This window comes from Aythya ferina (genome assembly GCF_964211825.1).
Source record: "Aythya ferina genome assembly, chromosome: 16".
Classification (NCBI taxonomy): Eukaryota; Metazoa; Chordata; class Aves; order Anseriformes; family Anatidae; genus Aythya; species Aythya ferina.
In genome coordinates this window covers 11,603,041-11,627,737 of record NC_140315.1, presented here as the reverse complement: position 1 = coordinate 11,627,737, position 24,697 = coordinate 11,603,041, and the positions used below count along the sequence as shown (strand labels likewise).

Below are 24,697 nucleotides of genomic sequence, written 5' to 3'. Positions count from 1 at the left end.
CTGAGACCCTGTGTCGCATCTGACAGTGGTTGGTACCAGCAGTTTCCACAGAAAGGTTCAAAATATCCTGCGATGAGGATATAAATTTATACATATAATACTTGTTAAATGGTTTATATATTTAAAAAAAGAAACAGGTGTATTGGCTTTCCTTTCTGTATCACCCCCACCTTGCTCGTAGAGGGTCTAGCTGTGAAACTGCCTTCCAGTCCTGAAAACTGGTAACTGTTTTAACAACTCTCAGCATCAGATTCAAGCTCGCATTTGCTTGTCGGACTGCTTCTGAGCATTAACTGATACCTTGTTAAATCATACGACCTCTAGAGGAAGTGACCCCGTGCCATCAAATTTATGTAGAAATTAATTCAACTGCCAGAAAGCATCAGACTTTATTTCCAGATGAGGTTTTAACTTCATGAGGTAGAATCCATGCGGAAAATTTTGAAAAGACGCTTTTGTGCTCCTTTTTAGCACAGCTGAAGTAGGATGAGCTCTGAATGAAGTTCATACCTTCAGAATGGCGTACAGGTCAATGGTGTGCTCAGAGAGGCAGCAGCAGACAGCAATTATGAAAATCCTCAGAGACATGAAGGGTCATGGTGGAGTACAGGAGATGATTATTCGTGTCTCCAAAGTGATGGGTATAGTTTGAGGCCAGTATCTGAAAAATCAGACTTCTTTAACTAGAAGTCGCCATGGATTTAAATGTTTCTGATTTTCAAATGGTGAAAGCAATCACAGAATGCATAGAAGTGCACTTGCACAAAGGAAGTCTTGACTAAAGCATGCTGACCGTTTCATCAAAAAATCACATCCACAGCACCTAGTGGGGAAGAGGGGATGTTTTCTGGCATGAGGGATGTAGAGTTCACCTTAGCTGTTCTCTCTGGCAGGTTTGCATTTTGATGGTGCTGTTTGTGTGCTGATTGGGAAGCACTTAGGAGCCCTTGATTTAAAACTTGAAAACATTATGTTTTAAGCCATATATGTAAGAGATCTTAAGCACTGTTGAGCACTTTCCTCTCCAAGCAGAATTTCATGCAGGTAATGCTGAGTATCAGTAACAGGACCAACCTGCTTCTGACCTGATGGAATGCATCTACCAAATGCCCAATGTGTCTAAATCTGGAGTCAGACATCATCCAGGAAATTCCACTGAAGCTCAGTGTGAAAAAATGTTCATGGTCCTTGCTCTGTTCCTTGTCTCCTAGCTGCATATAGCCGCGGCCAACGGGTATCTGCATGCAGCTGAAGTCCTCCTTGACCAGGGGGCAAGCCTGGATGTTAAGGACTGGGACGGCTGGGAACCTCTTCATGCTGCAGCCTTCTGGGGACAGGTAAGGATTCTGTTGCAAAACTCGTGTACGAGGGTGATATTTCTTTCCGCCTGTACAAACAAGCAATCTGTACTAGGGCTGGACTTGCTGGATGGTGTCAGATGAGATCCACGGGGCTCCAAAAAGAAGCTCTTGCTGAGAAAGCTCAGTAAGAGAATGTCTGTGCAGTTGAATGGTGGGAACTATGCTTAACATCACACATGTACCAGAAAAATGTGAGGCAAGTTGAGCAGGCATCCTATTGCTTCTTGTCATCTTCCAACTTTTCAGTTTGAGGTGGGAAACGATTTCCTAAAATACCTCTGCCAACTGGGTTTTCTTTCTGTTTCTTTAGATGCAGATGGCTGAGTTGCTTGTGTCCCATGGGGCTAGCTTGAGTGCCAGGACATCTTTGGATGAGATGCCAATAGGTGGGTTTACTAATCTTAAATAACGAGATCAAAGTCATTAAGAAAATCCTTTAGAAGCTTTTGCCTCTAAGCCTGCTGGAGTCTTCAGATGGTGTTTTCAGAAGCATTAACACTTCATTTTTCAGGTGTCTAGAATCAAAGTTATAGGGACTTTAACAGGGATTGAAGTTTTAAAGAGCCTACTTTGTTACTCCTGGAAATGCTTCTTCCTGCTCAAAAAAAGAAGGGAGAATGAATTTCTCAAGCACCAAGCTTTTGTCTTGTCTGTCCACACTCATGTCATCTCTCTGTTCCTGTGCTTTTGAGTCTCCTTGCTCTTGCATCATGCTCTTAGACCTGGCTTACCCCACAGCAGCAGGGTTTGGTGTACCACTTCTAAAGCTGAGTGCAGCCCTAAAACTTGTGTGTCTCTAGTTCTGCCTTAATGAAATGAAGTGCTGCGACCTATTAGGGTTGGAGAGGGAAGAGAAAACACACAAGTCCTGGAACAGATTGGAAGTAAAAATGCCAGTATTAGCATGTTACCATGTCTATTATTATCTTGTGCCACATTTTCTTTTGGCAAAATGTTTTCTGAGCGTTAAGGTTTTGGCATGAAGGTTTTTTTTAATTGCAAAATCTGTGCATCCTCATTTTTCTACAGGATTTTTTACAAGGATGGAAGTTCTCATCTTCTACCCTGACCTGCTCTGCCTTTGTCTAGTCTTAAATTCTGGAGACTTAAGTAAAAATGCTATAACCAGGGGAGGTTATAGCATGTATATATATATATAGGGGAAGGTTATATGCAGTCTGGTAATTAAGGAAATTTCTATTCCTCATACCTTGAAGTGTTGAGACACTGGTCAATATTTCTTTCACCCCTTCACAGGTAAAGGCAGAGTGTACTGCTAGAGATGGGATAAAACCTAGCTGAATAGCTGGATCACTGCAAAGCTGAGCCACTGTCACAGTGAGCAGCTCTTGTTTTCTGATCCCACTTAGGTGCCCAAACCGTTGTGCCTCCTGCAGTTTGTTTGGAGATGAACGTGTCTAAGCATATTTTGCTTAAATTTCCTTTCTCCTCCTCCTGGTGTTTGGAGTTGTATATCCTAGGAAGACGCAGGTGGTACCACGCTGTGAATGGTGCCATGTGTGAATGGTCTGACTAATGGCCTGGTTTGTGTGCCCTGTAGATCTCTGTGAGGAAGAGGAATTCAAAGTCTTACTTCTGGAGCTGAAACACAAGCACGATGTGATCATGAAGTCACAGATGAGGCACAAATCCTCCCTGAGCCGAAGGACCTCCAGCACCGGCAGCCGGGGGTGAGTGCCTTGTTCCCTGCAGGTCACCCAGTGCCTTTGCTTGGCCCCCAAGGTGTGAGCACCCCGCGGGCAGCGTGCAGAGAGCGAGCCCGTCTGCCCTTTTGGAGCACACTCTGGAAGGCAGAAGCTGGCTGTCAGTGGAAGGCAGAGCTCCTCTGATGAGAGATTCTTTAGAGCTGCCCTGAACAGAGCCAGGTGGTGAGGATTTCCCCTGCTGGACCGCTGGATGTTGGGACTGAGAATCAGCGCTTCAGATGGATTAACTTGAGCTTCTTGACAGCTTTAATGAGGAAGGTGGAGGGGAAGGGGAATGAAGAGCAATAAATTCTCATGGCCAAGATTCTGTGTTCAGACACTTTGCAAAAGCCTTTATAAGACCTTTGCTAGACATCAAAGCAGTCCTGCAGACCACAGAACTCCCCCGTCTCACAGGCCTTTCCCTCTGTATTTACTCCCCTGGCTGCAGAGTAGATCCATCAGGTGAGCTGTGTGAGCTCTAACCCACATTTGCAGTACTACTTTAAAACTCCTTAAAATTCCTCCCACCTTTAATATCCACACTAGTGCCTTTGTCTGCTTCGCGTGGGTGCCAGGAAGCTAAATTCACGTTACTTTCCAGTGGGAGATGCCTTGAAGCACGAGAAGGTGAGAGGAGTTAGAGGGTAAGATGTTCTGTATCCTGCTCACAGCTTTGATGCTCCTTCCCCGTGTCCCGCAGGAAGGTGGTGAGGAGGGCCAGCCTGTCGGACCGAACAAACCTTTACAGGAAGGAGTGCGAGAAAGAGGCCATCGTCTGGCAGCAGCTGGGGGCTGCAGAAGAAGGAAGGAATTCGGGTCTCATTGGGGAAATAGGGGAGACTCGGCCTGACCAGGAGAACACAGACCCCGTAAGGAATCTCAGTTGTCTTAAAGAGTTTCAGAGGAGGGCGGGTAGTGCAGGCTCAATAGCAGTGGGTGCCCTGGGGTGGGACGTGGCTGAAAAATTTGTAAACATTTATTATTTATTTATTATTTATTATCCATCGGATTTAAGCAAAAGACCAAATTCTCACTTAGTATAAACAGGAATGTCTCACTACAGTGGAAAGGCTGTTTGGGATTTACAGCTGCTTAAATAGGCTTGAGATATGACCCCAGTGAACCAGAGTGTTCAGAAAAAATAGCTGAATAGTTAGTTATGACACATGCATTTCTCTGTAGAGCTAACAAACGGGTAATCACAAAGGAATTTCTATATTGCTTTGCACTTACTTGTTTTTAATTGAGTTATTGTCATGTTCTATTCACATGCATGTCACTCAATCCATTTTTCTTTTTCTGAGTCCTTCTGTGCTAACATTTCCGTGTTCCTGGCTGGGAGCAGCCCCTGGTTGGTGCTCACAGCATCATAGGCTCCTGTTGGTGGGTGAATTTGGTGTTTTTGCTGCAGTACCTCTGGCTGACAGACTGAGTGTGAGCTGGCTTAGGAAGTTGTCACAGGGATGAACTGTACGTGGAGAACAGGGGAAGACGCTCTTCTTTAATGTCTTCTTGTTACAGAATTCAGTGCTGGAGAACTCCTCCCTCCTTCCAGAGTTAGCAAACAAGAGCACCCAGTGTGACTCCGAAATCCCCCTGCAGAATGGACTCATGGCATCGGCCAGCACGTACCAGTACACCTTCTCCAACGGGGACATCTGGAGCATGCACGCCGACCCCGACGGCAGCCCGGGCCACGTGTTGCCCTACGGCAACCCCGGGCTCCCCGACACGCAGCAGTTCTGGGGCACCTACAAGGAGCACGGCCACCAGACGCTCTCGGAACTGAAGCGGCAGCGGGCTGCGGCCAAGCTCCTCAACCACCCCTTCCTCAGCACCCACTTCGGCAGCGGCATGGGAGGAGTTGCCGAAAACGGGGGCGAGGCCAAGTCGCACCTAATCGGATCCAGGACTTCTCCCTACAGCTCCAATGGGACCTCGGTTTATTACACGGTGTCCAGTGGTGAGCCACCCCTCTTGAAATTCAAAGCTCCCATGGAGGAAATGGAAGAGAAGGTGCATGGGTGCTGCAGAATTTCCTAGTCTCACCTGCTACTCGCCCCAGAGGAAACGAGAAGCGGGTGGGCTGGTTGGATCTATCACTGTGGCCAGGTTGTTGGCATTCCATGGGGAGGATCTGGTTACAGACATCCTGACTGTGTCGCCTCGTTCATCTTGAATTGTACTTTACCCTGCCAATTACTTCCATTGAAGTTGAATGAGTAATGCAGGTGGAGCAAGGCTCCCAGGAGAGGAAGGGATATGCATCGGTATGATGTCAAAAGAGATGCCCATTTCTTTCCCCCTGGAGAAGAAAGTATGAGCTGCTTTCCCATCCTTGAGGAGTCATGGGATGGCTTGGAAAGAAGAAATGATCTGAATTAAAATATATTTGCATCTGAGTCTCTTGCTGCAAGCCACCACGCTTCTGGAGGGTGGCAGTCCAGACCTGAATTTTCACTCTTGGGTGATGCACATGTCCTGGAGGGGCGGTCGGCCCCAACACAAGGTTTGCACGAGTGGACAGAGCTGTTTTCCCTGCAGCTGGATCCTGCATCTGTGGATGCTGCGCCTGCTTTAGGAAGTTTGCGAGGTGTTGTCTCCTTGCAGTGCCAGCTCACCATCAGAAACTGTGCGCTGCCTGGGTCCTGTTCTGCTCGTGTGAACTCATCATGCAGACTGCTGTCAGGGTCTAAGCAGAACTCTTCCTGGAACAGGCTTCACTCGACAGGCTTTAAAACCGGTGTTGCAATAAGGGGCCCTGGCAATAGAATTTTACTGCAATAAAATACTGACAAAGGTCTATATTGGGATAAGTAATTTAAAACACTTATTTGTACTATTTAGACTTTAATTTGTTTAAAACTGAAAAGACTTCTGCTGATCTCACTTTCCTGTTGATTCTGTTTACCCTGTATGCTCAACACAGATACTTGGGGCAGTGTGCTTTGTGTTCGGATTTTTCTGGATTTCCAGAACCACAGGGCTTGGAAGAGAAGAGGAGGGAAGGCTTGCCTGCACTAACCTAGAAAAATGTGAAAATGTTTCTAACCTCCCTAGATGTTACGACACTTGGGTTAACCTGCAGTCTTTGGCTGATGAATAACTGTTAAGTCATTGCTTTGGTAGTTGAATGCTGCAGCAGGACAGGAGACTTCTTGGCTTTTTCCTGCTCCCGTGATGAAATCATCACCATCAGTAGCTGTCAGAATGGGGCTGAACTGCCCCTGTGTGCCAGGGCACCCAGCACCACACCGTCCTCAGCAAAGCCTCTCTGCTGCACAGAGGTTGGCACAGCAACACCACTGCTTTGATGTAGTTCATGTAGCTCTGACGTACCTGAGAAACTCCTGCACGGTGTAACAGGGGGTTTTGGCCCTGCTGTTTCAGCAAGTCACGTTTCTCGTGTACCTGGGTGAGGTTGAAAGGAAAGTGCCCCATGGGAGCCAGCTCCGAGGAACTGGCTACAGCTGAGCTAACAAGTTGCATCTGCAGAAATAATTGTAGATGTTCAAACCTTTTTCTGCACAGGGGCTGTCCCACAGATAACTATTTCTATGAGTATGTCATCTTGGGCAGATGAAATCCCAGACTGCAAACACACCCGCTCAGGGCCCTGTAAGCCATCGGTGGGTTAAATCACGCTCGCAGCAGTGTAATTGTGCTTCAGCCGAGCAACAGAAAACCCAGCTTCCACCCGTCATCGTTTTAGCTGGCAGCTGTTAGACATCAGTATTACACCTCACACATACGCTTCCCCTCTGGGAATCCCCACAGCCTTGCCTTTTTTTAGGCCATAAAAAGTTGGCTGAGGATGTCAGCGAGCATAAGCCACTACCCTCTGCTCCCCGGCAGCCAGAAGCATCCTTCGATCTCCACGTGCAGCGTTTTGGGCAGTGCCACGGAGGGAGGGAAGGCTCTCTCTGCTACCAGCACAGCTGTGGCAGCGTGCCCCGAGGTCTGGCCCCTCTCTGGGGCTGGCTGTGTCACATCACAGGGCCACGGGCCTGTTTAGGAATGAATTGGGAAATGGCAGCAGTCGCTCTGCTTTTTTATTTATTTATCTATGTATTTTGCAGCCTCCCTTCAGTTAAGGGGTTCCTGTGTTTATTCTGAAACAGAGAAGTTGGGCTTTTTCTGACACAGAGCCAGTAGCTTGTGCTGCCCTGTTTGTGGCTAATGTGCAGGCTTCAGCTGATCTCCCTCCGTCACTGGAATGCATAGTGTAAATATAAGACTAGAAAATACTCCTTGTGCTTAACCTTAAGGGAAATTATAAGACCATCCAGTAGGAAGAAGATGATTTAGTAACTGGATAGGCCATACAGCATCTGTGTGTAGTTAACAGGGGGTCTTCCGCTTACCTAGAGAAAATTTATCTGGGATTAAACCAAGCGTAGCCTGGATGTTACTGAGCGGGGGAAGATGATCTTCCAGATGCCCCTGCTCTCCCATGGTGCTCACATCCAAACCCACGAGCATTCTGGACTCAGTATAGCAAATGTTGGTGCTGTTACCCACCAGGTAGTGAGTGGTGCAAGATTTGGCCCTGCTGATGCCTTCCCTCCTGGAGGCAGGAGGAGTGGGGCCGTTTTCCTTCTCAGAGGAATTTTGTGCTATGAGTGCACTGAACGCTGCGTAGCTCCATGCACATGAAAAGGAGGCAGCTGGATGCAATGGTGTTAAGTAGTTAGAGCCTTGCTCTCACTGGGAGCTACTGATACAGCAAAGCTGTAGGATGCCAGTGCACACTAGACAAATAGCGTTGAGTTCATTGGTACCTCACTTTGGTTATGTGTGAAGCCCCAGAAATTCATTATTCTAGCTGTGATTTGAGCAAAACAACAATTGATTTACTATCAGGAGAAAAAGGCTACAGATTCTAGATTATAAAGCATCCCATTAATTGGACTTTGCGTTGCAATTGTAAAATTGGCCATAATACAGCTCTTGTGACGTTAGCACTGTAAGCTAGCATTCTCTCTGAAGTCAAGTGCTGTCTGATCAAATGTAATCAATTCTCATTCAGAGGAGAGAATTGGTAATTGATAAATATCCCAGGATTTGTTTCACAGCCAAGCCAAGTATTTATCTTCCACTGCACAGAATGCATCAGAGTGGGACTTGGGAAGACAGTTGAAGAGTGACCTAAAATGGATTCATGCTTTTGTATTGGTGACATTTCAGATGTAAGAGTGCCACGGGGCACTGGCAAATGAGCTCAGGGAAGGAGCTGATGATTTATGCTGCCTGAAGAGCTGTTGGGTGGAGGTCTGAGATGAGCAGTTCAGTACAGCGGGCATTCAGCCTGCTTCTAAAGTGCTGTAGAGACAAACAGGCTTCGGGGGGAGCAACAAAAACATAGATGTTCTTGTATGTGCATTGTAGGAGCCTACCTCTAGGAACAGGGCTTTTCATTGTAAAATTTAGTAATGTTACCATGGTGGTGCTCTCAATTACCTGTGCATTTTAATAAGACCATCCCAGTGGAAAGCTCTTGAGTACATAGCAGAAGGCACCTTGGATAATTCACTGGATCTTCATTTTGCTAAAAAGCTGTAGAAACTGTGAATCGTATTGTGACGGGCAAGATATCAAGCACTTGGCTTATTAGAGGAAGATCTGGGGGTTTTACACCGTGCTCAGTGACTCTAGGTTCTATAAAGCTCTACATGCAGATGGAAGGTCAGCTCAGAGTCCCACTTTCATTGGCTGTAAGCTGAAGGTTGTAGTTGGTGCAGGCTACGCAAAGATCTGAGAACACTGTTGTGTGCTGACAGGCCCGCTGTAGGCAAAGCTGCACGTGGGAGTAACTCTTCTGCTTGCAAAATCTTCCAAAAGTGCTAGTCGTAGTGTTTATAGCAAACTATCTAGTTAGTGAGAGCAGCTTTACTTCCCATGTTGAAAGACTTTAGATGCAAAAAAAGTATCTCAAAATCGTGTATCTGCTTTGCTGAACTCCACCAGTAAAGTCTCAGCAATGACATATTAGTTAAGGGCTCCAGTACCATTGCTGGGATCTGTTTGGCTTCAGACCTTCAGACCCGGGTCTGTACTTCATGTACCAAGTGATGCGATTTTATCTCAGTTAGCCTCACTTCTGTGGTGCTCCAGAATCTTAAAACCCTCCTGGTTTTGGTAAGAACTGACTCCAGCTGATGCGATTCTGCACCATCTTGTAGGCGTGGTTGGGGAATGACGTGGTTGAGGAATTCCTGGTAGGGAAGAGAAGAGCATGGCAGGGCAATAGCAATAACAAATCAGTCCGATGTGCAGTGGAGGCAGTGGGTTCTCTAGTACCCTGAGCGAGTCTTATTTCATGGGGTTGCAGGTGAAAGCATTTATAATCTCCCACGGGCAGAACTTCTGTTCGGCGTCCTTTTGCTTTAATCTTGGACTTCTGTTTACCTAAATCATCTATGCTGAAACAAAATTGGCAATACCATGAAATAGGAATATCTTAACAGAGAAAGCAATAGCACTGGTCTGTAGTGAGCCACAGATTTACTGTTGTCTACCTGCCGGAAGGTGTCCTCCCTATGGCTGGATATTTCTGTGCCTTATCACACTTGCTGAAATGAATTTGGTTTCTGGTCTCTGGAACGTTTGCAGTGACTACGCTGTGCTGTTCTTTATTGCAAGAGGAAAGCATTTCAGAGCATGTAGGATACTGAAATTTTCATTCTTTCATTTCTCTCATGATCACCATTTCTAAACACAGGGAATGGAAACGATCAGGATCTTCATTCTAATTTAACAAATCTTGTTGGCCTATTCAGTTATAGCAGTTCTCCACAAAGTCCAGAAGATATTTGAGTAGCAAGGTCTAGCATCTTACCACAGAACAGTTAATATTTGGAATTTAGTTTAGTTTTGTCTGTGGCTGTACAACATAATTCGTTGTTCCTGGTTGTTCTTCAGCTTTATTCTGCTGTTTTGGTGTTGGCCATGCTGGTAACGGACCTGGTAACGGACTTGTCAGTGGCCCCGCATGATTCGAATACCACTGGGTTCTTCAGGCAACATCTGCCATGGCAAAAATAGGGCCTGGAATATTTTGCTGTATTTCAACTGCAGAAGCTGTGGTAGAGGAGACAGTGCTCAAGAGACCTGTTCCAAATCTACACCAATACAATTGTCTCCACCTGACCGGGACATACGGGTTTTAAAATGGTGCAAATGCAGCCTTAGCATTGCCACCTCGGCACGTTCAGCCTGTGGATTGCGCTGTTGGCGTCGAGAGGGGACGAGGGAACTATGGCAGCGCCGGCAGCCCCTGTACGGCTGGGTGCGACCGCCGCGTGTACAGGAGGTGACACTCGATGGCACGCCTTCTGCAATAATTCCTAATTCCATCGATCAGTAGTAAAGGATGTACAAATAAAACTTGATGAAATGTATTTTATGTGAAAAAAAAAATAATGTAAGAACTGTATATTGTATTAGCAGCTTTGTGTATAAAATGGCATTTTGGCAATCAGAGTCTAATATATTTAAAACTTTTTTTTTTTTTTTTAAAAAAAGGATATTTGATATTGTATGGAACTGACTTTATTGCTACTGTAAGTATGAAAAGATGGTTTCTTAACATGTTGAAGCAATGCATAAAATCATAAATTGTATGTAAAACCCATGCCAAAAGGGTATGTCTGACAGTATTAGTACCTGACCTGTGTCTTTAATAGAGATTGAATTTTTTAATTTAAAAATTATATTAAATTTCTTTTAATAATACAGAAAAGCCCGCGGGTTTTTATTTATTTGGTTGACGGTTTGGGACTCTCCCTGAGTGACTCTGCCGCTCCTGTGGCTGTTACTGCCAGGAGGGGTGAATCCGGGCAGGGGCGGGTGTGACAAATTTTAACTTTCTCCTTCCCTTATGGGGCCGGGGAGGAAGGCCCAGACCGCGGCTGCCCTTGCTGGGGGCCGGGGCTCTGACGGGGGCTTTGCGGGCCGGGTCCTCCCCGTGTGAGGGCAGCGGCGCCGCCTCAGCCCGGCCCTGAGGGGAGCGCGGGGCCGCGCGGCTCCGAGCCCGGGCCCGGCCTCCAGGCGGGGCCGCGCCGGGTCCCGCAGCCAACGGGCGGCAGAGGCGGAGCGCGGCTGCCCCAGTGGCGGCGGCGGCGCGGGGCTGTTTGGATTCAAAGGCGCTATAAAGCATCCCGTGCCGGGCCGGGCGGGCAGCGAGCCGCGCCATGGCCAACCCGTCGCAGTGCCTGGAGGAGGGCGCCGGGCGCTGGCCGGAGCCGGGGCCGGGGCTGTACAGCGAGGCGCAGCGGCTGGCGCTGGAGGAGCTGGTGGCGGGCGGCCCCGAGGCGCTGCGGGCCTTCCTGCGGCGGGAGCAGCTGCCGCCCTTCCTGTCGGAGCCCGAGGTGCAGGCCATCGCGCGGGGCGCCGTGCCGCCCGCCGCGGCCGAGGAGGAGCCGCCGTCGCTCGGCGCCTCGCCGGCCGCCTCGTCGCTCACCTACTTCCCCGAGCGCTCGGACGTGGAGCCGCCGGCGCTGGAGCTGGGCTGGCCGGGCTTCGCCGGCGGCGCCTTCCGCGGGCTGACGCGGGTGGAGGCGCACTTCCAGCCGGGCTGCGGGGACGGCGGCTGCGGCTGCAAGGAGGCGGTGCGGCGCCAGATCCGCTCCGCGCGGCAGGTGGGTGCGCGGCGGGCACGGCCCCGGGGATGCTCGGCTGCGGTGAGCCCTCCCGTGTCGAGGCGGTGCTGGCAGCAGTGCCTGCAGCTCCTCTCGTTGCTGTTGTGCTCGCGGCTTGACCCAAGGCTTTGTGCGGAGCTGCTCGTAGCGGGGCTCCCGTTTCACAGTGGCTTTGATCTGACTCAGAGCATGGCCTGGAAAAGCCGTGCTGAGGAGTAACTTGTAACTGTGCTCCGTAACTCGCAGCGCTAATTGAGCTGGCAGCCTCTAACTGCAATCCCAGGAGGGAGTCTCCTTCCCCACCTGCAGCCACTCGATTGGCTTGGCCAGAATTTAAAGCACAGCTTCCTCTCCAGGTGAAGCAACGCCTGGCTGTGGGTGAGGTGCTCACACGGGCACACCCAGAGCTAGCGACGAGCTGGGTCCCAGCCTGCCCGAGAGCAGAAGCCTGGGGCGTGTGAGGATGACACGAGCGTGGGCTTCTTGCCGGAAGCTGTTGCAGACAAAGATGTGTTGGCAAAGGGCCTGTATCAGGTAGCTGTGAGCAGCCTGGTGGTTCAAGCAAACCCCGTGAAAACGGCTGTTTTTCCAAAAAGCTGTTCTTGCTTGTCATGTTCTTGCCTGTAGCATCTGGCCAAAGCATCTTCCCTCGCATGGAGCCAACAGCCGCCAAGCTGTGCTGGTCACTGCAGTGTGCCTGCCTGGCCTGGGAGGCAGCTCTGTGGGTGTGGAACAGGGAGAATTCTGACCCTTGTCACTTGAGCTGCTGTGAGCAGCTGTGGGATCGCAGCTGAGCTCCCAGGGTTAACGTGACGAGCAGGAAAGCTGCAGATGCTGTGTAGTTCCTTCTCAGCTTGCTAAAATACGGTTGGCTTGACAGACTAACTTGGGCACTGTCGCTGTCTTGCCTCTGCTATCCTGAATGGCTCAGGAGAAAAATGTTTTCTCTACCTCCTACACACATCACTGTACTCTTGCTCACTTTGAGCACAACTTTATTTCTTTTTCAGTTTATAATTCTGGGATTAGATCTCAAATGCTCTTCCAATTGAGTAGTCATTTGAAGGCAGCTGTGTTCCAAAGGGCTTACTGTGAACTGTGTACCTCTCGTTCTGTTCTCAGGAGTTAGCTTACTCACCTGGTCTCATCAAGAGTACCTTAATTTTCTCTATCTTACTTTGGCATTTAGTGTAGTGATAGGGTGGAGAAGACCAGAGGAGATATGTAAGAAGCACAGGTGTGAAATAACTTTATGTAGAAATACCAGTGTGTTTGTGTTTTTTATAACTAAGAAATCATCTGTTTATAGCCAATCCCCTGAGGAGCAGGGCACAGGTGTGAATGCGAAGCTCAGTCTGTTCTTGTGGGAAACGCTTCCTCTGAGCACAGGCGATGCCACACACAGCAGCTGTGTTGCGTGCATGGATGCCTTGGGCATGTGGCAGTAGGGTGCACACCCTATCTGATACAGGCAGGCACTGCTGCGCTTCTGCAACTGGTGTCCTTGATGCTGGTCTAGTGGAACAATACGGGAAGTCGTGAAGCCAAATCCTTTGTGTCTGCACCCACGCGGCTGCATGTTCCCAGTTTTGAAGGGCTGGGATTCTAGCACAGAAATGGCACACAGTGGTGTTCTGAATGGGGAGGCTGTTTGCAAATGTAAGACCATTCTGTCTTCGTCCCGCTGGAAGGAAATCTTCATCTTGGGACTTGCCTGTTGTAAAGAATTGTTAGTACAAGTCTGCATCTGCTCCTGGGCAGCTGGATGGCTTTCTTGTGTGGGTTTTGGGTGGACGCTTGGAATATGCCATTTCCAGACTCTTATGGGATGTATTCAGTTTATTATGTTGCCGCAGAACTAGTTTGTTGGGGTAATTCACATAGGGGTGCGTGGCCTGAAGAGACAGCAGCGAGTGTCTGAGATGTTTCTCTGTGACACCGAGAGGCTGTTTGAGCTAATTCTCCTGGGGGAAGCAGCTGTCTGCAGCGGGTTTGCCACAGAAGAGAGTCTTGAGAATGCTTTGCAGGAGGCACAAGCTGGTAAGGTTTAGTTTAAAACCTCCCTCTTTCTTACTCTATAAGAACTGCTCTTTGGATATGGCAGCTCCTCACTCAGCATAATCCCTGCAGCTACTGACACGTGGGAAGCACAGGAGTGGGGATGGCCTGTCGGGGTTGCTGACTGTCGTGTCAGCTTCCCAGGTTTTAAGAAACGGTCAGCTCATGGGAGGTAAGGTAGGAAAGCAGGCTGTGCACAAACGCTGCAGCAGATGTTGGAAAAATCTCTTCAGTCTCATACTTTGCACACCAGGACATGATGAATTTACAGAAACATTGGGAGAATGTAGGAGTTGTTTAAAACTTGCCAAGGCCAAAGCAGCAGGGCAAAGAAATATGTATTTGGCCTTGACAGTACAGCAGGAGGAAACGGTTGGGGGAGGCAATGGTCTTGCCTTGTGTAAGGTAAAGCTCTTAAACAAGTGTTGCCACTTCTCTTTACAGGTAATTGCCATTGTGATGGATTCCTTCACGGATACTGATATTTTCAGTGACCTTCAGGATGCCTACAGCAAGCGCAAGGTCCCTGTCTATATCCTTCTTGACCAGGGCTTTCTACCCTACTTCTTGGAAATGTGCAAGAATTTAGGAGTCTGTCCTGAGCAGGAAAGTGTAAGTACTAAACATGGTGGAGGGGAGGTGGTTTGTTTCTACTTCTTGTGTTACTGCTTATGATTTTGGACATCACAGACACCCTTCTGTAAATCATCAGACTTCCCTGGAAGACTGAAGCATCCTGTCTGTCTGGTAACTGAAGTAAAAGCGTGGTGGTGTCTTGTTTTGGTTTTTGAAATGTTTCTCAGCTCCTGAAGATCAAGGCCCAATACTGGCTAGTATCATAGAATCATGAGGGCTGGAGAAGACCTCCAAGATCACCTGGTCCAACCATCACCCTACCACCAGTATCAGCCACTAAACAATGTTCCTAAATTGCTCACAAACTCATTGAAAACCATACAGAAAAGGCACGTTTACTTCTACCCTATGCTACCAGTATGTAGGAGCCACTGCCAGGCTGTGCAGCTCCCCAGTGTGCTGGATGGAGCGTCCTGACAAAGTGGCTATCTTCAAGCACTTAATTTTGCAAGATCTAAGTAGCTTTATTCTTTCTAAACCAAGAATGGGTTCCTTGAGCTTGCTAAGGAAAATGACTCCAAGGAAAACAAAGACAGGAAGCTCAAGAGTGGCATGGCTTTGGGAACATCTTTCTAATTCAGGGTTTGCATGATGTGACCCAGGTGGCTTACCCAATTCCTCTGAATGGAAGCTGACGTGACTGCGTCCTGTCCTGGCTAGGACAGGCTTGTGCTGACCCAAGTGAGAGCTTCTCTGGATGGGGAGGCACTCCTAGCTTTGCGGTCAGTAATTACCTGGAAGTAATTAGCAGTTTTCTCCAGGCCGACTCTACAGCCTCTCTTAAACTAACAGAAATTTAGCATTAGTAAGACTCACTTGCTGAATAATGTAAGGAAGCTCACTTCATTCCTATCGTCCATAACGTGTCTAGTTTTTGTGCGGAATTACTGCTCAAAGCTTTAATTGAAATCTGATGTTACTTTTTCCCTTCTCTCCTGAAACAGTTGATGAGAGTTCGAACTCTCACTGGGAGCACGTACTACGTGAGGTCAGGCGCCAAAATCATTGGGAAAGTCCATGAGAAGTTCATGTTAATTGATGGCATCAGAGTGACAACGGGCTCCTACAGGCAAGTATTGGGGTCTGTCAGTGCCTGATGATGCTGTGAAAAGGGGGAGGTTCTGCAGGAAGGGTGTATTAACTCTGCTGTTTGCTTGGTACTGGTAAATATAAAGTGGGCTGTCTGACTCAAGTGGAACTAACACAAAACTGGAAAAAACAGTGGGAAAACTACGTTGGCTTACACAGCTAGGAAGGAACGTGGCCATGGCTATGTAGGGGTTTTCCTGAAGGAGAGCGAACACTCACTCAAGTTGATACCTCCCTCATGCACAACAGTCCTAAGCTGAGTCTTGTTTTGTTACCTGTAACTGTACGTGTTGAAGTGAGCTGAAATTTAACTGTGAGTCTTGGTTTGTTTTCAATAGTTTCACATGGACCGATGGGAAGCTGAACAGCTGTAACTTGCTGGTGTTGTCAGGTCAAGTGGTTGAACAGTTTGACCTCCAGTTCAGAATTCTTTATGCCCAGTCAGACCCTATCAGCCCTAAACGCCTGTCAAGATCCAGGAACAGTGGGATGTTTGATCATCTGGTGAGCAGAAGAGAGTCCTCTAAAGAATACTCTGTAAAAAGCAATTTGAGAGCAGAATTTGCCAGGATGTCTAGTACTCCCAAAAAAATGTTAAAAGGACTAGATCTGGCTGAAGGTACTCCCAGAGGCAAACCTTGTAACCTGGAACACTCTTGCATCAGCGAAGTGGAGTGGTTCAGTGATCAGGAGGCTACAGCGGAGCGAAAGAATGCATCAACTCAAACTGGCCAGTGGGAAGAGAAGCCTGCAGTGACGGTGTGTAATGCTGGCACGCAGACCAATGTTCTAACAGATGAAATTGGCACTCAAACTTCTGTTGCTGCTAGAATGACGGGGACTCAGACTTCAGTTTTGCTGAAGACTGCAGTGACACAGACAAAGGAAGAAGAGTGTGCAGAAACACCCCTGCTTTACAGAAGGGCATCAAAAGAAGAATCCTTTCCACCTGGAAAGTCTGTATCAAATTCTAGCCTGCGATCGCTGTCTTCATCGTCGTCCCAGTGTTCTGTTACAAGCTCTACCAGCTCACTCTCTTCTATTTGTTCCATCGAATACTCCAGCAGTCACAGGGCAGAGTATTTCCAGAAACTACATAAGGAGAGGCAATTCCACTACTCCACCATCAGGTCGAAGTTCAGCCACATGGTGGACATCCTGTCCCGAAGGAGGCGTGTGCCTGAAAACTACATGAACCACTACACTGGAAAATGCAATCTGAATCAGAGGCGAGACATCAGCACCAGCCTGCGCAGCCTCCGAGATGTTTCCCTCTTTTCTCTGAATAAATGACTGCTGGACTGAATGCAGAGCACAGAAGTTTGGGTTTCAAAACGCACTTGTTTGTCTGCTGATTCTTCTAATTCCTTCCGGTACTTGCACACATACCAACAAGAGTAAATCCCTTGCCAGCACTTTGTTTTATACTATGCAATTTAATAAAGAACAGGTTTTTATTTATACCGTAACCACTTAGATGTTTCTCTTATACGCATTAGTGGTAAAGGTGTATAGCACTTCTGTATACTTGACTTAGAAAGCATTAATATGTTTACTCTTCAGGATTGCTAATTCTCTGGCTTTAAGTTATCTAAACTTGGAAAAATCTGAGTCCAACTGACCTTGCTCAGAATGACTTTATCAATACATACTCTTTTCCCCTTTCTAATATTGGGACTTTTACTTTATACTCAGCATTAGGGGGGGGAAAATTAATCATAAAGCTATTTTTTTTCTGACTTCACAGATAAAAAAAAAAAATAATAATAATAATATTACCCTTCCATTAAAGTTGTGAAGGGTCTATTGGAACAGTTGCAGGTTCTTGTGTATCTCTTACTGCATCCTCTTTCCATTACTTAAGCATTCTGAAAGGGACTGAATAGTACTGAGCCAGCCAGCAATTCAGTTAGATCACCTTATGTCTGTCTCTCTCTCTCCATACACATTTGTATCACATTTGTGTATATGTGCACATTCTCTGAGGAGCATCTTTAAAAAGTCAAGGAAGTAGCAACCTAGCACTCCAAGACAGCCATACCTATTTTAGGGGAACTTTGTCCTCGTTTAACTAGCTTTTAGTTTTGAATACTAGAAGCACCTATTGGATCTGTATGGATATTAATGTAAATGTATTAATGAGGTGTTTGGGGGTGCAAATCTTGCTTGTGAGCAGGAGATGAGGTAATAGTTGGAGCTCAGTGTCTCATAGCTGACACTACAATGTGCCCCTGTTGTACACCCCTTTTGGCATAACTTCAGAAGATGCTTTTTGTTCGATGTCTGTCCCAGAATTGAGACCAAGCTGTATTCTAGCTTGGTCTAGGAGGTTTCTGAACCATTTAGGGGAGATTAAGGTTAGAATTTATGAGAAGAAATGTCTCCTAAAGGGTGGTCAGGCATTGGGATGGGTTGCCCAGGGAGCTGGTGGTGTCACCATCCCTGGTGGTGTTCAAGGAAAGGCTGGATGTGGTGCTTAGGGATGTGGTTTAGTGGGGGACAGTGGCAATAGGGTGATGGTTGGACCAGATGACCTTGGAGGGCTTTTACAGCCTTAATGATTCCATGATCTTGCTTCTGTTAAGAGACCTGTAAATGGCATCTTTGGGGTCAGCCTAGTGGTGAAACAATCACTGAGGACACATAACAAAGCCCCTGCTCAAACACACTACAAAAACATTATAGATTGTTTGTTTTTATTCTTTTACAAGTAATTTTGAGTTTTTATTTTTATCCTAAGCTGTGCTTTCTGAAGTATTTTGTTTCCTGCTCTGTCTGTATTTTATCCACTAATAGGTTCTTCAAAGAGAGCTAAGTGCCTTTCTAGCTTTTGAAAATATTCTGCTTTCAACACTAACTGAATCTTGGGTTAAGTCACTCTGCAGACACTACGCAAATATTTGTTAGTATTACTGTGCATGTGTCCATGCTTGATGGATCACTTTTTTTTTTTTTTGAGTAGTATGTGAGTTTTTCCGAGTTCTCTCTGAAATCTGACCTGTGATATTATTCTTTAGACCTGCGTGCCAATATTTTAGAGACCAACCTGATGTGGTATTCTTCAGTCAAATCAGAGTCTGGGTGAGGTATTTCCTTCTTATTTATAGGCATGTCTGTCCAGTAGGTGGCACGTTTCAGCTGTTATTTATTTCCACAAGGGGCAATGAATGAATAGGGAACAGCCCAAACTCCGCAGAGCTGCAACCGAAGTGTAGACAGCGGCACTTTTATTCTACTGACTAGAATTTTTATCTTTGAGTCCTGTATTGACAAAGAGGCTTAGCTACCTCTATAGATTGGAGGTTAAAGCAGCCAGTTCTTCCCTAAAGCTGCAAGGCAGATGTACGGAGAGGTGCAGGGAAGGGAAAAGCTGTCTGCACCTGCTTAAACAGGTGAGGGGCACAGCTCCTAGAGCTGGAACAGAGACGAAAGGGGGTTGCAAAGAGGGAGCCACAATACACATTCAGGACACTGTCAGAGCTGTATTCTTAAAAGCCTCGTGTTCGGCAATGCTTGAATGTATACGAAACCCACCTGAAAACCGCGTTTGTTCTCTGTACTTCTCGGCTTCGGTGCCCTGTACGGTTGTTTTGGAGCTCTCCCAGGAACGATACCTTTTTTTACAAATAAACTCACTTTGCCACGGGGCTTCTCGCCGCATCCCTTCCGCGTTTTGCCGTCTGTGTACCTGTCCCTCCGCATCCCGCTGGCCGCCGCCCTGCCCGCTTGGCTGCTGCGGAATGAAGGGAAGGCAGCCGCCCGCCCTCACACAGCACTTCACGGGGGGCAGCCGGAGCTCAGCCCTGGGGCCGCGCTGCTCCCCCTTCCCCGGGACGCTCCGAGGGCTGCCTCAGCCTCCCCCCATCCCGCCGCCATTTCGCGGCGCCCCCTGAGGGGAGCGCGGGGCCGGGCCCGGGGCAGCGCCGGCGGCCGCTCCCCGCCCCGGGACGGGCCGGGCGTGAGGCGGGGAAGGGCCGCGGGGGGGGAGCGGGGCCGCTATAAAGCATCCCGTGCCGGGCCGGGCGGGCAGCGAGCCGCGCCATGGCCAACCCGTCGCAGTGCCTGGAGGAGGGCGCCGGGCGCTGGCCGGAGCCGGGGCCGGGGCTGTACAGCGAGGCGCAGCGGCTGGCGCTGGAGGAGCTGGTGGCGGGCGGCCCCGAGGCGCTGCGGGCCTTCCTGCGGCGGGAGCAGCTGCCGCCCTTCCTGTCGGAGCCCGAGGTGCAGGCCATCGCGCGGGGCGCCGTGCCGCCCGCCGCGGCCGAGGAGGAGCCGCCGTCGCTCGGCGCCTCGCCGGCCGCCTCGTCGCTCACCTACTTCCCCGAGCGCTCGGACGTGGAGCCGCCGGCGCTGGAGCTGGGCTGGCCGGGCTTCGCCGGCGGCGCCTTCCGCGGGCTGACGCGGGTGGAGGCGCACTTCCAGCCGGGCTGCGGGGACGGCGGCTGCGGCTGCAAGGAGGCGGTGCGGCGCCAGATCCGCTCCGCGCGGCAGGTGGGTGCGCGGCGGCTTCCCGGGGGCTGCCCCCGCGCTGCCTCGGCAGGAGAAAAAAGCACCAGGAGTGCCCCGTCAGGGGATGCCCCGAAGGCACGCAGGCGGTGGGAGGGCTGCGAGCACCGGGAGAGCCGTGAGGGAGCCGTGAGGGAGCCGTGAGGGAGCCGTGAGGGAGCCGTGAGGGAGCCGTGAGGGAGCCGTGAGGGAGCCGTGAGGGAGCCGTGAGGGAGCCGTGAGGGAGCCGTGAGGGAGCCGTGAGGGAGCCGTGAGGGAGCCGTGAGGGCGTGTCACGGGAAAACGAACCGTAAGCTCGGGTGTATCTTAAAAAAGTGCGATGAGCAGCCACGGGTGGACACAGGTGGGGTTTTTTTTTCCCTATTTGGCTTCCTATTCGAAAAGTTTGAAAGATTTCGGCCCATTTATGTTTTGGAAATAAGCTCATATTTTAAAATTTTTGTAGAGGGCTTTTAACAACAAGGGGACTGTCCTCAGGAGAAGAGCTCTCATCCAGGAATCAGAGACCAAATTTGTCTTACCCAGACGCCTCTTTTGGTATCTGGGAGGGTGAAGAAAATCCTGAAGCAACACGTTTGTTTTCCACTGGTCTGATTTGTGTGAGATCTTCTCACCCCCTGACAGCCCCCGGTGAGCTCAGTGCTCCTGTCACACCAAGCAGTGTGTAGCTGGAGAAGTGGTGTAGCTAAAGAAGACCCACAGCAAAATGTCTTTCTTTTTTGGACTCTTTTTATATGAGCTCGCTCAGTTTTTGGAGAGGTGTCGGTCTCCTGGATGCCTTGAGGTGTCTTGTGGACCACTCCAGAGGTTGGGGAAGAGGCAGAAATGCTCAGATTTGTGTAACTGGATCTTGAAGGTGAAGTTAAGGAATAAAAAAGGGGAAGGCTTTAGTACAACCTTAATGAAAACCATGAGCAGTGTGTTACTGAACGGGTGTAGGAGCTCTCATTGTTGGCAATTAGTGATGAACTCCAGTTTTTAAAAATAGTTGAGAGGTGTTTCTCCACAACAGGCTTTCAGGCTAGTTTGCATGTACCAAATGAACCAAACCAATACAGATCCTGGCAAAAGAAGCTTCAAAGTCCACTACCAAAGTTACAGTTCTAACTACTGTAAAAAGGGAAATTTTACAATGGGTTAATAGAAATCCTAATTGATATTATCTGTTATATGTGAGTCAAGCAACACCAAAACTGGGGCAAATAGCAATGGGTTCCATCCCAGAGTTCAGTATGTACTGTTTTCTTAACTATACAGAGACATGAATAAGTCATTGTAGTGAAGTATGTTGTATCTCCTGTACCTCGGTGTACTGTAGTCTGTAATCATCTTTACCAAAATACCCTCCTCATCACGTAACTTTATTTTAGTCAGTTACTTCTTCCTTTCTCTGCTATTTCTTATGCGTCTCCTAAATGTTTCAGCAGTTCTGTGAACAACTGAAGAATGCATTGTACTGTAGAAGACTGCCAGGTTGCATAACCGCCAAAGAGAAGAAAATAGGGGGAAAATATTTAAATTCAAAGGCAAATTCCTCACACGCCATCTCTCTTAGAATGCTGTGGAAACAGCCTAATGATTTATTCTGAAACTTGTTGCAGATGATTGCCTTGGTTATGGATTCCTTCACAGATACTGATATTTTCAGAGACCTCTTGGAAGCTTGTAGCCAGCGGCAAGTTAAAGCATATATCCTTCTGGATCAGTCTTCATTTTCCCACTTTCTGAAAATGTGCAGAGATCTAGGAGTTGACCTTGAGCAGGAAAAGGTAAGCCTTGTGATATTTCTAGGGATAGAGAGTTGGTCCTATAATAACTGTAATCTTTGAGCTGTTAGAAGAAACTGTTTTGCCTGCTGCCATAACTTAAAATGGGGTTTATGTAGCTCTAGCTCTTTCTTGTAAGATGTAACCATTCTTGTAAAAGAAGGTACTTAATAGAAAAGCTGAAATCTTTACAAGAGGCTGTCACAGTTGCTCTCTGAGTACAAATACTAGTGGAGCATCCAAGAAAATGAAGGAGGAATGTCTGGTTTCTAAAAGGATGACTGGAGTTGCTCAGGCGTGCTGAGCTTTCAAAGGCTGATGGAGTTGGTTCTCAAGAAGACGTGGAGTTCATGTCCCTCTGATATTAGGCAATGTTTTTTATGATCACCTTCTGCACAGCCAGTGTATGGGGTTGTCCCTTAGCGTGTTTTCTCTTTGCCTGCTAAAACAACACCAAATTGTTTCTGGAGGGTGAAACCTGCACTGCTGCACAGCAACTTTCGTAGTTTGTTGGTGATCTTTATTATCATGTGTTACTCCTTTAAGTGCGATCATTTAACTTTGAAATGTATGTGATCTTTCCACATCTTTCTTTTTAACAGTCGATGAGAATCCGAAATATCACTGGGAACACATACTACACAAGGTCAGGTGCCAAAATTGTTGGAAAAGTCCGTGAAAAGTTCATGTTAATTGATGGCATTAGAGTGACAACAGGCTCCTACAGGCAAGTGGCAATTTCTTTTTTTTTCTTTTTTTTGTAATATTTAGCCTTAAAACAAGGCACACCATTAAGAGAATTTTCAGTTAATAATCTTTAAATAAATGATAATCTTTATTATCATTTATAATTAACTTGAAATTTTCTCATTCTTCTTTTGCTAGTTTTACATGGACAGACGGGAAGCTGAACAGCAGTAACATTTTGATCCTGTCAGGCCCTGCAGTTGCACACTTTGACCACGAGTTTCGGATTCTTTATGCACGGTCAAAACCTGTCAACCTCAGAGAGTTTTCCAGCAGCAAGAAGAGTAAGGTGTTGGATCAGCTGGTCAGGATAACAGTGGCTTCCAGAGACTTAACCAGAGAAAACTTCCTGAGAATGGAGTTTTTGTATCTTAGAGCATTTGTAGGAAATCTAAAAAGGAAACGAAACTGGCTGCATGCCTCAAGGGAGGCAGTCTACGTGTCAAATAATGCAATGCATGCTTCTCCACCACTGACTAAGAGGAATGGCTCTCAAATTATGAGGCCACACTGGATCATAGAGAGATGAATTGCAAGTTCACTCACAGCGAGATGCAGAACCTCGAAACCATGTCCCATGGTCCGTGTCTTACATGACATACTGTCTTACAGCGTGTGTGCAAGCAGCTGGGAAACCAACCTCAAACTGAGATAAAGGGATACTGGAGATGTGGTTTCAGTTGAACGCTTCTATAATGCTGAGCAGCAGATACAGTTATGGTATTCTTAGGCTAAGAAGTGCTTCAATGCCAAAGACAACAAAACTCCTAGCACCTGGAAAGCCATTACTGACTGCGTTCTATCAGTTTTTCATTTTTCAACCTGTTCTTGAATGGTTTAAGCTAATGGGTTAGCAATGTCTTGGCCAAGTGGCTCAAACTTTATTTTCTATACCCAGATACCTTAAATATGTATATATTGCTTAAAGGGTTTCTAAGGATGAATATCAGGACTGCTGTACATTTCTGAAATCATTGTAAGCTTGATCTTGTGTTCAACAAACCGTTTCATGACAGAGCTGGAGTAGCCATAATCTAGAAACTAGATGATTACCAGTCCTGGTTCTCAGATGTTACATCTTCTTTACATGATGCTATGCAGCTGGCAGAACAAGTTAACACATCAGGCCATCACAGTTTTCTCATGACTGAATTTCAAATTACCTTTTCTTTTTGGTAATAAGAATACTTGTTGACCATCACAAAAAATGTATTTTAAATGCCTGCAATCAAGGGGTAATGTTACTAAGAACCTACTAATCTTTGTAGCAAATAATATATATATATTTTTTTGGCATTACATACCTATTTTGTGGTTGCTACTGCTACCTGTTCTTATGGCGAAAAGCTGATTAGATCTGAAATCTGTGAAGATGCTGCTACTTCTAAAAACAAACAAACAAAAAAAAACTTCTACTTGACATGTAATAATGTGGAAGTCAGAAGCATTTAATTTTAAAGTTTCATGCCAACTCAATTTTTTAAAAATCCATTGTTTCCTGGAGAAGAAAAATAAATGAATAAAACACCCTCCCAAACTGTTGTACTTAGATGCATTGACGTTCCACCAGCCTTCCAGTGCAGAAACTCCTGTTAACCCAACCGTGGTAGCCATGTCCCAAGCTGTTCTTGGGGCTCTGCTGCTGCAGAAATCTTGGGCATATTCTTGCCTAAGTGGATTCTTGTGGATTCTGGGCCTCAAAGGGGAATCTATAAACTTAGCTGGGGCATGTTGTATGGGCCTATGCTAAATGCCAGTAGGACAACATTAAATTGAACGTGAGAGTGTACAGGAATGCTCTTTACTGACAATGCAATGATGTACTGATTAGGATACAACTACTGTATGTCCTTTTTCTTCTACGCTTACAAACACAGAAATGTAATGTTTCTGCCTCCTAATTTGTAAATGTTCAATAGTTTATAGATTAATAGTCTTAAATTTTATCCTGATGTAAAAAAGTTTTAAATATATATTTTTATTCTTAACTGTATTTTCCATAAAGACAAAAAAGATAATTTTGTACTCTATGCAAAACGTTTGTGCAATATTTCACAGTGATGATTGTCTGTATATCTGTTTTCTCAAATACAAGTTTTTAACTTTGTTGTTCATCTCATTCTTTTAATAGGGCACTACTTATTACTTCCACTGCTCAGCGGCAGGACTTTTTTCTCAGCAGCTGTTAA

General features: G+C 47.2%; 3 protein-coding genes across 10 annotated transcripts in view; all 3 read left to right on the top strand.

The window, feature by feature from the left end:
- Positions 1-10,811, top strand: part of PPP1R16B (protein phosphatase 1 regulatory subunit 16B) — a 66,965-nt gene extending 56,154 nt beyond the window's left edge. For all 7 annotated transcript variants that reach the window (XM_084537605.1, XM_084537604.1, XM_084537600.1 and 4 more), the window contains exons 7-11: positions 1,212-1,337; positions 1,672-1,747; positions 2,923-3,052; positions 3,771-3,939; positions 4,592-10,811. In XM_084537605.1, coding sequence (XP_084393731.1) covers positions 1,212-1,337; positions 1,672-1,747; positions 2,923-3,052; positions 3,771-3,939; positions 4,592-5,113 — 1,023 coding nt within the window. In that variant the 3' untranslated portion in view covers positions 5,114-10,811. The remainder of the gene's footprint in view (positions 1-1,211; positions 1,338-1,671; positions 1,748-2,922; positions 3,053-3,770; positions 3,940-4,591) is intronic.
- Positions 10,812-11,208: 397 nt separating this feature from the next.
- Positions 11,209-16,961, top strand: LOC311445456 (protein FAM83D-like). The gene is made up of 4 exons (XM_084537607.1): positions 11,209-11,709; positions 14,212-14,379; positions 15,348-15,472; positions 15,831-16,961. The coding sequence occupies exons 1-4, from the start codon at positions 11,263-11,265 to the stop codon at positions 16,783-16,785; spliced, it is 1,695 nt and encodes a 564-aa protein (XP_084393733.1). The 5' UTR covers positions 11,209-11,262; the 3' UTR covers positions 16,786-16,961.
- Positions 16,962-19,518: 2,557 nt separating this feature from the next.
- Positions 19,519-24,697, top strand: part of LOC311445464 (protein FAM83D-A-like) — a 102,491-nt gene continuing 97,312 nt past the window's right edge. Inside the window, exons 1-4 of one of the 2 annotated variants that reach the window (XR_014698423.1) lie at positions 19,519-19,980; positions 21,597-21,764; positions 22,364-22,488; positions 22,647-24,441. Coding sequence is in view for 1 of the 2 variants with exons in the window: in XM_084537635.1 (XP_084393761.1) it covers positions 19,534-19,980; positions 21,597-21,764; positions 22,364-22,488; positions 22,647-23,037 (1,131 nt within the window). In the remaining variant the exon portion in view is untranslated. Of the gene's footprint in view, positions 19,981-21,596; positions 21,765-22,363; positions 22,489-22,646; positions 24,615-24,697 lie in introns of those variants that run through there. The other variant, XM_084537635.1, reaches the window with a different exon arrangement.